This window comes from Folsomia candida, unplaced genomic scaffold (genome assembly GCF_002217175.1).
Source record: "Folsomia candida strain VU population unplaced genomic scaffold, ASM221717v1 Fcan01_Sc001, whole genome shotgun sequence".
NCBI classification, from domain to species: Eukaryota; Metazoa; Arthropoda; class Collembola; order Entomobryomorpha; family Isotomidae; genus Folsomia; species Folsomia candida.
This window is the reverse complement of record NW_019091193.1, coordinates 13,162,137-13,175,837: the sequence shown is the minus strand read 5'-3', so window position 1 is coordinate 13,175,837 and position 13,701 is coordinate 13,162,137. Positions and strand designations below refer to the sequence as shown.

At 38.4% G+C, this 13,701-nt stretch overlaps 1 protein-coding gene across 1 annotated transcript; it reads left to right on the top strand.

Annotated features, from left to right (window-relative positions):
- Nucleotides 1-253: 253 nt before the first annotated feature.
- On the top strand, nucleotides 254-2,309 carry LOC110841978 (zinc finger protein SNAI2). The gene is made up of 3 exons (XM_022087682.2): nucleotides 254-528; nucleotides 612-1,664; nucleotides 1,753-2,309. The coding sequence occupies exons 1-3, from the start codon at nucleotides 411-413 to the stop codon at nucleotides 1,968-1,970; spliced, it is 1,389 nt and encodes a 462-aa protein (XP_021943374.1). The 5' UTR covers nucleotides 254-410; the 3' UTR covers nucleotides 1,971-2,309.
- The last annotated feature ends 11,392 nt before the right edge of the window (nucleotides 2,310-13,701 follow it).

Below are 13,701 nucleotides of genomic sequence, written 5' to 3'. Positions count from 1 at the left end.
ACGTTGCATCTGCAAGTGGTGAACTTTTGAAATGGATGATATTCGTATATCCTCTCGCGTTTATAGAGAAAATAAGACCCCTCTCACATATTGGTCACAAAGCACGTGCTGGTTGGCAGTACTCCCCTTGGCATCATCGCATCGTAAAACGCATGTTGTTGGTTGGTTAGGTCGGATGGATGGTTGGTTGGAGGGGAGCAGCAGAAAGAGATCGGATAATACACACCTGATAATATAAGATGTGGACCAGTTTGGACTTTTGGCTCAGTCCGTGCCTCGCACGCATCCAGTAAAGACGTCAGACGTACTATACACACACATTTATTCAAAGTCTCACCCTGCCTCGTCATCCAACATATCATCATCTTGTGACTTGTGTCAACAGTTTCAGTGACAAAAATTTATTCGAAATGCCACTTGGCGTAATGAAGCGGCCTTCGAGCTACAGCCACTGTCCTCTCAAAAAGAGGCCACTCAAATATGATCCTCTGGAAGACTCCAATTCGGATTCCGACCTATCCTTCAAAGGTACCCACGCCGTTCTATTCTCTTTTCCGACCAATTGGTTCTAACTTGAATTAAAAATTAAACACGACATTAAACAATTCCAGGTCCGTCTCCGTCCCTTCCAATGGATTTATCAGAGCCAGAAAATTTGTCCACCAAACCAGAAGATCTGCGAGTAACCAATACTCAGAAAACTATCCTCACGTCATCACCACCTCCACCACTTTCTTTAATTGCTGGTAGAGGTGACAGTTACTCAGCAGCTCATCAACAGTTTCGTCAATCAGAATCTGTTCAATTTGAGCCCAAAATGATTTCACCATCTCATTATCAAGCTCATTATCAAGTAAAATCCTCCTCCTCCTCAACTACCAGTGGCCCCCTTGGACCTCTTAACCTAAATGCTCCTGCTGCATGGTCCAAGATAAACTATGTGCCTACAATGCCTCTCAATTATGTTCCTGCTACAAAGTCAGTTGGAATTTTTAGTCCTTCCGTGCCCAGATCGTCCACCCAGCAAAATATTGGACAATTCTTACCCCCATCTCATTTCACCCCATCTTCAGGGAATAATTTTAGAGAACCAGGGTCACCTCCCCACATCTCACCCCCACTCAGCCATGAGCCAGCCTACCCCGTTTTAAGAATTGAGGAGCACAACAATAAGTCCAGATACATGGATGACATCAAGACTTTCCCTCAAAATCAACACCATCAAATTAAGCAAGAGAGCTACTACCACCAAACCACTGAATCTCCTCCTCCGTACTACAACAACAACAGCTATCACCACCACCACCATCAACTTTCCCCACCAAGTCGCTCACCAATTTCGCATCCTGATTCCGTACTCAACACGAAAGAGTCGAATAACCAAGAAAAAATGGCCAACGCCACAGCAATTGTTCCCATAAATGTGAATGGGAGTGTTCGTTACCAGTGTCCCGATTGCAACAAGTCCTACTCCACCCATGCTGGGCTTCACAAACATATGCAATTCCATTGTGCAAGTCAGAATAAGAAGTCATTCGTTTGCAAATTTTGCGAAAAAGTGTACGTCTCTTTGGGAGCCCTTAAAATGCATGAGCGAAGTCATACTAAACCAAACTGTTGTGGCCTTTGTAACAAACGGTTCTCAAGACCATGGCTTTTACAAGGTATGCAAAAATAATCAGTAGCTCTTAAAATATTACAATCACAATTAATTTGGGCAATTAAACTAATGAAACTAATTTTTCTGATTAGGCCATATCCGCACCCACACTGGTGAGAAACCCTTCATTTGTCACCATTGCAATCGAGCTTTTGCTGACCGGTCTAACCTTCGTGCCCATCTCCAAACGCATTCGGACGTGAAGAAGTACTCCTGTAAATCCTGCTCCAAAACTTTCTCCCGAATGTCTCTGCTCACCAAACATGAGGAAGGTGGATGCTCCAACTGCATTCTGAGCAATTCCGACTAAAATCTCATCATCGCCGTAATAATAATAAGAATAATATTAATTATGACGATACGACAGAGAAATTGCCTCCTTCTCTCTCTCTCTGCTGCACCCAGTGTTCAATACCAATTATTTTTTATTCTGTAAAAGTACAACTTGTGCCATTGGTTGGTGTTATAGTTAAAAGAGATTTCGAGTCACTAAATAATGTAAAAACATTCGCTTATTCTTTTACACATTTGATATACAAAGAATAGCTCATATTTAGAGATTATTAATGAGATTAAATAGTTTGTGAATTATTTAAATAGCTCCGTTTGTGTTTTGTTTGACGCATTTAATAAAACAACAAAAACAATATTACTTAGAATTAGTATCGATTTTTTTCGTCTACTGATCATCGTAAGTACATATTATTGTGTAGAAGAATGACACGTCTACATCCTCATTCGACATATGCATGTTCAGTTGTCGGTCACTGAATATAAATCCGCTTAGGACACGGGTCAGAATTATGAACGTCATCTGGATCTTTTTTAGCTTCCATCAACCATTTTAGCTAATCACTTAATCACACCACTACCACCACCACCGACTGCATGTAATAAGCAAATTGCTTTCACTTGATCATACTCTCATGTTTAGATGGATAATAATGCGGAAATTCTGCATATTTTTAGGTGAAGCCCAACCCATGACACGCCATCATTGACGACGACGACGACTAGTGAGTGACACTTTATTCCTTCCCCGGAGGAGGAGGACGAGGGGAGATCAACTTGTTTTGCAACTTGTTCCATTCTTACCAATTAGTTGGTTTGATCCGCTTTGTAATAATAACAGCCAACTTACACACATGCATGCATGGCATAATTATATTGTGGTTGTAAAGTTGGCGGATGAGATGCAGAGACCGAGAGCAGAGCACTACCAGAGCTCAAAATATGTAATATAATAATGAGAATCAGAGATAAGTGCCATATGTCAGTCGCTGCTGTTGCTGCCGAGTCAAAAAGTTAATTACAGAAACACCAGTCCATTACTGGAAATGATAAGAAGGATGAAACCACCTGTTTCCTACTATAGCCGTCCATTCGCTCTCTTGTTAGTCAAACAACAAAATATTTGGATATTTCCTCTCGGCCATGTTTGCAGAAGGATTTTTTGTCGTATGTATATTTCGCGAAAAATATGCTTCTTGCATCTTCAAATTTTGTTAATGTCTCTTTTTTTAGTAGGCACAAAATACGAGACATTGAATAAAATACACTTGCATTTCCATTGAATGTATGTCGATACGAAACTGAATTACATTTTGACAAGTGATTGGTCAAATTGGAAGTGGGCAGAAGTGTTTATTCGAATCATTTCTTTTGTATAAACTGTAATTCAATTCAATCTCCTGCCACGTCTGTTGTGCTGCCGAATCCCCGACTGCACGAAGTACACGGTAGCAAGAGTCCAACAATTATCATTATTATAAGCAAGCGACTTTTTATTATAAATAATTGTATAGAGTGAGCGAGTGAGAGCATAATAACAGAATAATCGTTCGTCATTTATTGCGTATAATTTCATTCTCATATTGTCATCGATAAGCCACGTTTCGATCGTTTCATTGGTCACGTTTTTTCCCTTCACTAGTAATTTCCTTTAGAAAACGAGTCGGCAAAGATCATTTCGATATCCAATACATTTTTGGAGTAGCACTCGAAGAAATAAAAAAATGTATCAGCACTTCTCGACCCATGTACAGTTTTCTGCATCCTGCATGATGATGATTTCTTTCTTGGGCTGCAACTTCACCGTTGTGACACCCACACTACAAAAGAAAGACGATGTTTGACACATAAATAAATCAAAACCGAGTACCTGTTAAGACCATATTAATAAATACTTCCATTTTGCGGCTCTATGAAAATAGTGCTTAAAGTTTATTTGACTTTGACACAATATGTAGTAAACTTATGATCTGCTACTAATTCATTGTAGGAAAATTATTGAAAAAATGTAATAATTGTACAGTAAGTGTTTTAAAAATCTCATTGCATTGTTACACTAAACATGCCTGAATTAGCATATTGTTGTCCTAGAGAATGGGTTGTCGAAGAGGTGAGGTCGCCCATTTAGCACACGGCAGATCAAGAAGAGGAAGGAGCGACGGTGGCGGCGGCGTCGGTGCGCTTTTTGCGCTTTTGCATGGTTTGGGTGATGATTGAGCAGAGCAATAAACTGAAATTGCGGATATAGATCATCCCATCTCTCACTCGTTCTCCTCGTCGTCTGCTATTGTTGTTGATGATGGGAGATGATAAAAATGGAAGGAAATCTCGAAGCGTCATCGTGCTGCGGTCGGTGGGTATACGAACTTTGCGTTGGTTGCTGATACCATGAAATCACGAGGAGTCGTAAGGAGAGATAACATAAAAATACTGTTGCGATTTCGTAGAGATGGAGGAGCGTAGGCGGGGGATGGATTTTAGTGGGTCTGCAGAAATAATGACTTGGAAGAGCTAGTAACCTTTGCCCTTGCAACCAAATACGAACGAGAAACACGGAAGGGACGACACTGCTCTCATTGTTCATGTCTTGATCGCTTAACTTTTGAATTGCATTGTGTTCTGAATGGAAGGAAAGCCCACTAACTGAGACATGCTATGAATGACTTGTGATTTTATGCTGTTTTAAATCCTTAAATGCTCCTTTAAATCGTACCCATGATCCGTTTGGTGGAAGGTGCTTTACTTGTAAATACTTACATACATTTGCCACTTGCTCTCTGCCATCTCCGTCCAACCCAGTTTGTTCCTTATCATTTAACGTTGCCTGATTGCTCTAATAAAAGATTCGCATCCTTTTCCTACAGATAATTTGCTTGCACGATAAACAACTAATCATTCCTCCTCCATCACATTCTTGACACACTAAATGCTCACAATAACAGTTTTCTGCTTGTGTTTAAAATTATCGATATTTCAAATCAGTTCGATTTAATGGAGATATGCATTTGTTACGATGCAAAATAATACTGCCATGTTTTTATATAAATCCGTTGGGGTAACACAAAAAAGAAGAAGAACGGTCCCAGTTACGCAATTTCTTAATGATTCCATAATTCTTGGTTAATTCCATAAAATTTAAAATAATCACCACGAATTACAACATGGTTAAACGTTAACATGCTTGTGAAACCAAATTAACGTGCCATCTGTTTTCAATTCGGAATTGACCGCATAGATATTTATATAGATTGGAGTGACAAATCGGAACTTTTGTTCGGTACGTATCATGGAATCTTTTTGGAGTGCATTTGCACCAACATGATTCACCTTGAAAGTGCAAATTTGCAGTGCAGGTCAGGTGTCCGAACGTGTTATCATGCTTGTTGTAACATATTTGTATGCTATTTTCCTTTTACGTGAATTATTAATCGTCGTCGTCAAGCGCACTCATTATCATCATCATAAACAAGACGAACAGGTGTTTGATTGCAAAATGGTTCCATCAATTGCACTTGGTCAGTTTAGTTCAGAGAGATTATGGGTTTATATGATATCCAAACAGCAATCTACACATACATATGTACATACCAGCAAACATTGCAAATGTCCTCGGCGATGATGAAAGCAAGGAGTCTAAACTCCAGAGAGGTATATTAGACAGACATGGCCAAACGATTATAGTTGTTATCATAATCACATGCAAAGTTATACGTACACCACGCTGAATTTTGAAGAATTGTTAGGAATATTTTCAATAGAACGATGAAAAATTGAACAAAAGTACATTGCTTCTCGCGGTTGTATAACCACACCTGTGTTCAGAGGAGCTGAATGTTTGATGACCTTCCAATCCGATCCACCGTCGCCTTATCTTGCCCATTATCTTAAACTACCATATTCATACCAGAATATTTACCTGAAGAAGAATTCAATAAGTGTCTCTCAGGAGGGTTGTTGTACGACATATAAAGTTGTAGATTGACAAGACACTTGATATGGCTTTTCAGTTTAAAAGCCCAACCGGAGTAATAATTCTTAATTAAAATGGCCGGCAGTCAGATACAAAGTTAAGTAATTGTTTAATCAAAGGAAATTTCTAGCAGCATTACAAAAGCATTTAAATTAAAACAGGTTTCATTTACGATAAACAATAGGATGGCTACGACGTATGTGGTGGAGCAGCGCATGGGATTTTGTGATTGGGCCAGGTATCGAATTATCAGAGAAAATTATAGAATTAAAGTAGCAGTTGTTTTCCGAAGGAGCAAATGCACCTGCTTCGTCTAAACATGCAAAGTCGATAATATGCGAGACGCTTTCTTTGTTTCCTCTTCCACCACGAAAATACCTCCATGTTGATGCGAGGATCTGTAAATATGTATGTACATACGCATCAATGGGCTCTTTCATTTTGCAATCATTTTTGTATCTTCTTGCAAACCAGTCACCAGCAAATAGTGTGTACTTGCTTATATGCAATGCTAACTTACTGCCTGATCTGACTCGGGTCAAACATTATCGTATCCTTTGATAATCACGCATTTTTGAAACTCTGCTCAAATTGCGTTTCAACGGTTTGAGCATGAGCTGGCTGCTAGGATAGCATAACACCAGCAGATGATGATCGAGGAAAGTGACGACACTCATCATCAGTCTTTGGATCACCTGTTGTCCGTTGTAGAATTTAAAAGTCAGTTTTTAAATGCACAACAGTCGGTTGCTGCCACAAAAAGGAAGATAATGATTTTTGGTATCCGAGAGTCAGTTGTAAAATGTGGCTTGCTCCGACATCCACTGCTCGGGACAACAGGTGAATAGTGAGGAGAACGGGCTACCGGTCGAGGACGATGTATTTAGGATAGGAAATTATTATTAAGGACTCCAATCCGGCCCATAGGTAACTGCTGTCGTCTTTTTCCATCCTCTCCTACTTGTTCTCCTGCTTGTTCTTGGTGGATGTGGACACGTGGCAGACGGAGGGTGTAGGTAGGAAAAGGCTTAGGAGGACGGAACTCGTGAAAAAATTATGAAAGATAATTAAGGGAGCAGAAGTATTGCTGCTCGAAGAAAAAAATCTTCAATTGATTCTCTCCCCCAAAAAAAGTTGGATCGTCGTCGGGTTTGTTGGTCAAAAAGTTACCCACTCCAAGAACTACACATATATTTATATAGTTACTTGGCATATGAAGGAGCATGGCTACAAGTTCGAAAGGCAGGTCATTCTTTTAAAGGAAGGAGGACAGTGACAGGTGTTTGGCTTTTGCTCCAGGAATCATCATCTTGGGTTTCATCATCCCCTGAGGCAAGGTGAACACGTATTTCTATTTACGACAGCGTCATGTTCTCACTTTGTATGTATTCCTACACCACAAACACGAGCTTATCCACCACAAACCACAATTACATACTTGGCTTTCATTTATTTATTCAAATATTTGAGGTGAGTTGACTTGAATGTAAAATTGGTTTATCTGCATTTCTATTCTTTTCAGAATGAATTGAATTTCTTTTATGATTTCATTCCTTCAAAATCGATCCTTGCTTATCACAATTTTGTCATTTACATAAAGTCAAGTGTTTCTCTGCATGCGAAGAATGGCATGTCATGCAAACTCGTTTCCTGGCAAATGAGTTCCATCTGAGAAGATGAGGTTATGAAAGCTAGGTTCGCTTATTATGCGCAACCTTCATTTGTAAATATCAAATTGTACAAGAATAATATTTAATTCACCTCGTTAGATTTATTATACGTAAAACCATCTCTTTTCGCTTGTGAAACAATGACCTCGGCATTAGCTATTCGAAATATAATGCAATTCAAGGACAAAGCCCTATACCGTCACTTGTTGACCTTTGGATGGATCCGAGTCGCTTAAATTGTATTTTGAAATATTCAAATTTCGATATCCTCTCTTCAAAACATATTTATTGCTATTCATGAGAGACGAAGAATGAACAGGTCCTTTTCCACTATGCATACATACTTTTGCTAAAAAATGAACCTGCAAATATTCGAGACGACGAAGGAGAGAAGACGGAATTGATGGAACTTGTCGTAGAAAAATAGCGACGGGTGACGAGAATGGGTAGGGTTTTGTCATCACGACATGAGATGACCTGCTGACTTATAACGTGACAATTTCAACGACTCTTGCGGACTCGAGTGTAATTTCAGCAGCCGTTTTTTCCTCATAAAATACTCATCACCTTCAACATCCCTCGTCCAAATTGGAAAGTGTTGTGAACATTTTAAAACATTTAAAATTATTCCTGCTCTAAATTCATCATACAATTCCACAAAGTAAGCAAGGTAGATTTTTTGAGGCATGCGGCTCTAGATTCCCACAGAACGCGACGACTTTGGACATTTTTATCTCTTTTTTGTATAAAGACAATTAGATTTAAATTTGGAGGTGTCAAAGACATCCCACCAAGCAGAAAAATTTCATCAATTTCTTATTCGTGTGTCTACAAAATTGAAGAAATCGCCATCACGTTTTCTCCATTTATTTATTCGTTCCATCCTCATTTAATTTGTGTTATTTTTTCAACTTTGACTATCATTGTATAACATCTTGCAGAGCTGCGCTCCTCAGTCTCCTTCATCATATCTTGATGTTGCCACTTCTGGTGCGTTGAAGAGAACAATGAGTCGCTTAACATATATAAATATACAAGTTTTGCAAATTTTTGGTCCGTCAGACGGCATAATTAGGATATGAAAAGCACGCTTCCTCAAAACCTGCGTCCTTTCTTAGCACGTGTTTCCTGTAGCAGAGGAGGACTGTTGCGGGGAGGAAGGGGAAGAAGGAAAACATTTTATCCGGTATAACAGCAGTAGCATGTGTTAAATGGACATCTTGAGCATAACATTCACCAACTGACCAAATAAATAATGCGTAAATGTATGTATGCACATATATGCATGTACAGGCACCCATACAATTAGGGTGTAATTGGCAATTTAACATTCGACCTTGTCTCGGAAAATATGTAAAAGGATTAAAGAGCAAAGCACAAGTGAGGTCAAGTCAAAAGTGCACGGGTTAAAAGTTCTTCGGGTTAAAAGTACTACGCACACTTTCTCTGAATTTCCAGCAGTAAATAACTTGTCATAAGAAATTGAGCAAGCGGGAGGGGTCACGTTAACGTACTCTTCACCCTCTTTTATTTTAAGGCACACATGTCGTCTTCTTCCACAACTGCACCGGAAACTTATTCTCTGTTCCGACTCATTTACAGATCCTGATGATAATATAGTTGTGGATTTGTAGTTTTATAAAACGCGTCGCAAGAGTTTGGTATGGTCGCTTATTAATTGAAATATTTGCAAGGGTGGGAATTATTACGTAGTCTAGTGAACCAAACAGGCAGAAAACGATAATTAATTACAGTACTCATGCATTTATGTACCAATTTACATATAGGAAGTACATATAGGAGTGTTGAAGATTGGGGCATAGTGAGATCTCTGGTAATTCGGAATTCCATCAGCAAACAAAGCCACAAACAACTTGTAATTAATTACAGCCACTTCATTTAACGGGAACTGTTAAAAACCCATTCGATTATTGATTGCCCTGTTGGTGGATATTAGGTTCAAAAGCGGATAGATCACACAGGGCCCCGGAAATAACAAATCATTTGTAAATAGATGAGCCGTTGGTTTGCCATCATCAACTATTTCTCCAGTCTCACTCTATCTATAGGAGCAGCGTAAGTAAGTAATTGCAATGTGATAAATGATGGCAAAAGTTTTTGTCGTATAGATTAGATATATGTAGGACTGAAAGTATAAGTAGTTTCAGTTTGGGTGCCATGTGGTCATAGCCGTTGTGTTAATCGATTTGATGAAAATTGCGGATTCGTTACGGTATTTGATAATTGAAACGGAAGTTATGCGAGATGAAGGATTATAACAGCGATTCCCATGAAGTATCAATACTTGACACCCGAACCAATTTCAGGACTGAGTTATTTCAAGTGTTGAAATTTATTGGACATGGTTCGTTATAGACAAAAAATTGCCACAAAACACATTTCCTTTCATAGTAAATATATGTAGCAGATGATCTTGGAATTACGGATTCTCGGTAATTATTTACAACAGGGCTTGTCTGCTTGTTGCGTGTAGTTGAGAGGTCAAGTGATGAACCTTACGTACAAATCTATATGCATTCATGCACTGTGGATAGAGTACACATTGAGTGAGTGACCCAAAAATAAATAAATATGGAGTTGAAGGTGACTTACTTTTCCTCTCGTCCGCATCATCATCGCCCTATTGACAAAGGACAAAAAGGTTCGAATGATCTCTTTTTCTTAGCCTACCCTTCTGAAAATGAATCTCACGGTTTCCGACCCGACATCAAAATTAACCTACATAATTAAAGGGAAGCTGAGCTGGGTTGAATTAGATCAGACCTTATTTTATCCCTGCTCTATCTCCCTCTGGGTGCGTAGAGGAGAAGAGAGAGACAAGTTCACAGGGGATTAGAGAACCTGCTATTTCACCATTTAAAAATAGAGAGGTTATGATAATCAGGTCCAGATTATTATGTAAGTGGATACAACAAATAAAGAAATATTTGAGCTTTCGTTTTTGAAGGGACGCTCCCTTTCCAATTTCACAAGAACTTTTTGTCCCAGTACAATTTGTAAGGGAAAGGATTTCAATTATCACAATAATGTCTCGAGCATCGTATGCAACTTGAGAATTTATCTTTCTTTTATAAAACCAAGAATCCTGTCTCTTGCGAGTGAATTTGAAACCATCCCTTCCTGCACCGTTTATCTGGGTCAGCATGCAGTAGTTGAAATTCAGATTGATTGATAAAAATTGGGTCAACATCTTCACAAGGAAGGAGTAGTTAGTTGTGTAGTACGGGTGAAAAATTATTCGAAATATGTAACTACGCAAGTTAATATTTTAACTTAATACACGAAAATACGGAAAACCGCCAAGCACATACATCATAAACCGCATATCGTAAATAATAAAATGGATGTCGAACCTAAATAAATTAATCTAATCTCAAAAAGTGATAAGTAAGCTGTGAGTCAACAACATGAGAAAACGAATTGATACATCCTTCTAAGAATTTAATCAGATTATGGAGATTTCAATCTAAATGCATCTGTAAATAGTGCAATGCAAACATTTCTTATTCTAAGTCAATCTTTTATTCATAGCCAACTCGTGATTTCAGCTAAATACTCAAATTATTTTGATACTGCCGAGTTCTTTCATTGTCAACGTTTGAAATAATTTTTACAAAATAATCTAAACGACAACTGCATGTTTGGATGAAAAATCATGGGACTAAATACTTGTGCAGCATAATCTGCAACCTGTTCCAGTATAATTATGAATGCATGTACATCTCTGTGTGAAATGAATGAATGGAGTTTTAAGGAATTTGAAAGTTCTCATGCATGCCTGCTCCTCAACCCAGCAGACAAAAGAAAGCACATCTCTCACCAGGCAATTCCCATGCTTGCAGAAACTGAGAGTTTGGGGAGAGATCAGGTTTTGGTGGAGGATTGAAAGGGCGAGAGAGAGAGAGAAGGGAAGAAGGACGGGTCCCTTAGCAGGTGCAGGCAATAGATTTCTGAACACCTTTTCAATTGTTTATTCTCGAGTCCTCTCTTATTTTCCAATTCTCAAGCCCCACCAAACTTCCTTCTGACCCCGTCTTCTTCTTCTTCTGAATGATTTCGACTGCGATGGTCCCTTTGGTTATGCACACTCTCTAATAGCCATCGCTTCTCGGTGCTCTTTTATTCTTCTGTCCAACTAGGGAAACTATACGTCCACCACAAACAAATGAGAAAAACTGTGTGACCTTCTTCATTGATTCAGATCGGTTTCAAAGCAAAATTCTTCACAGATTTGGACTCAATGTCAAACCTCAAAACCCTTCTGTCCCCTTCCAATCCATGCACCTTACACTAAAATTCTTATGAAATGTGGTGGAAACCGTACACATTTTAGGATAACGTTTCTACCAAGGCCCATACAATTATGATTATTCGAAATTAAAAATATTCACGCAGAGAGAAAGTGTATAGTGCATGGATTTATTTAAAAATGCGAAATGTTACACCACCATGAGCTAATCTTGTGCATGTGACAGGATGCATTTATATTGAAATATGTAGATTACAAAAATTGTCCTTAGGTTTATAAAAATTGTGAGAAGGAAAAATAAATGTGACGACCCTTCTTGCTGTGTGTGAAAATATCTCTGTCCATAGAGAACCACGGCCTTTTAGCCGCATCTCACCGTCCAACGAAGGGCAATGCAAGGCAGGACAACTTTCTGAAAGGAATAAATAGGTTACGGAATCGAGAGTAAAAAAAATGTAAACTTTAAAACTTAATTTTTTCTTATACTTAATGCAGAACCCTTTGATTGAGGTTTGAGAGGGTTGTCTCCCTGCAAATTCATTCAAATTAACGGGATCTTAGGGAAAAAGGATCTAACGGTCCATTGCCAAAAAAATAGTGCTTCCTATCGTCCCTAATATTTATTATATGAAAAAATAGAAATGCATCTGCATGGGTTTTATAAATGATAACGGGAAAAGGGGGACTTATGAAAATGATGCAAAAGGTTGAGACAGGTAAAGAGAGGAATCGTCCGATCTATTCAAAGATGCCAAAAGGTTGTGAGAACGAAAGTGTTTCTTGAATCTTAAATACGTTACGGTTATAAAATCTCTACGCAAGAAAAAATTTGACCAGGCCAGGTAAGAAATGGTTACTGTTATCCCATAAAATAAGCTGAAAACGACGTATATTCTGGACAAAAAGAAGGTAATCATAATATTACTTATGTACTTGCTCTTAAGAGGAGTCTATATGAGTTACATGGACCATCATACACATTTATATATTGATGGTCATGTGTATCTGAATAAAAGTGCTCAATGACTTTGCACATGTCGTCTTTAATTATTACAAAAATGACACAAAAGTTATCAGTTAATTGCACATTTTTTTGTCTCAATAACACGCATTGAATGAGTAGTGCGGACACGTTATAATTTCCCTGTTGGTTGTTTGTTCATGAAATGCAACTTCTGGCTGTTCGTTGAAGGGATGAGTCAATTTTAATGGGTTTTTGACAGGAGATCAGGGTTAATTTAGGAGCATGGTTGTTTGCCACTAAATTAGGGTGGGGTTCGTCATTTTTAGCTGATTAAATGACAACAAGTTTCATCTTTATTTTTATGACTACCGTATCGTCCGTCGACAGAGAGAGAGAAAATTTCAGAAAGTGCTGACAGGAACTAAAAGTCAAGTCATTAGAGTGACTGGTGGTGTGAGAGAGATTGGTAGCAGCACCACAACGATGACAATAATGTGGTTGCTGCTGTTGTCTTTTTGCCGTCATTTTATATCTGTCACTGGTCCCCCTTGGTCAATATTTTGCTAGAATTATCGATTGACTTTCATCCATTCGTTCAGATAAACTTTCGTCTGGTGATAGCTTTCAATCCTCTCCAGCTTAACATCCTCCACGGAATTCAAGAGAATTAGTCATATTTATCACGACATATATTATTCCTTAAACCATGTAAATATATTTGTCTTTATAAACTCATAGTAGGAATTTATTTAAGGGAGAAAAGTTGAGGAATTCCGACTTGGAAATATTAAAGGGAAACTTAATTACTGACTGCTGCATAGCTTAACACGCTATAATCGCCGTAGTAGCTAGAACATGGCATGGCAAAATTTTAGT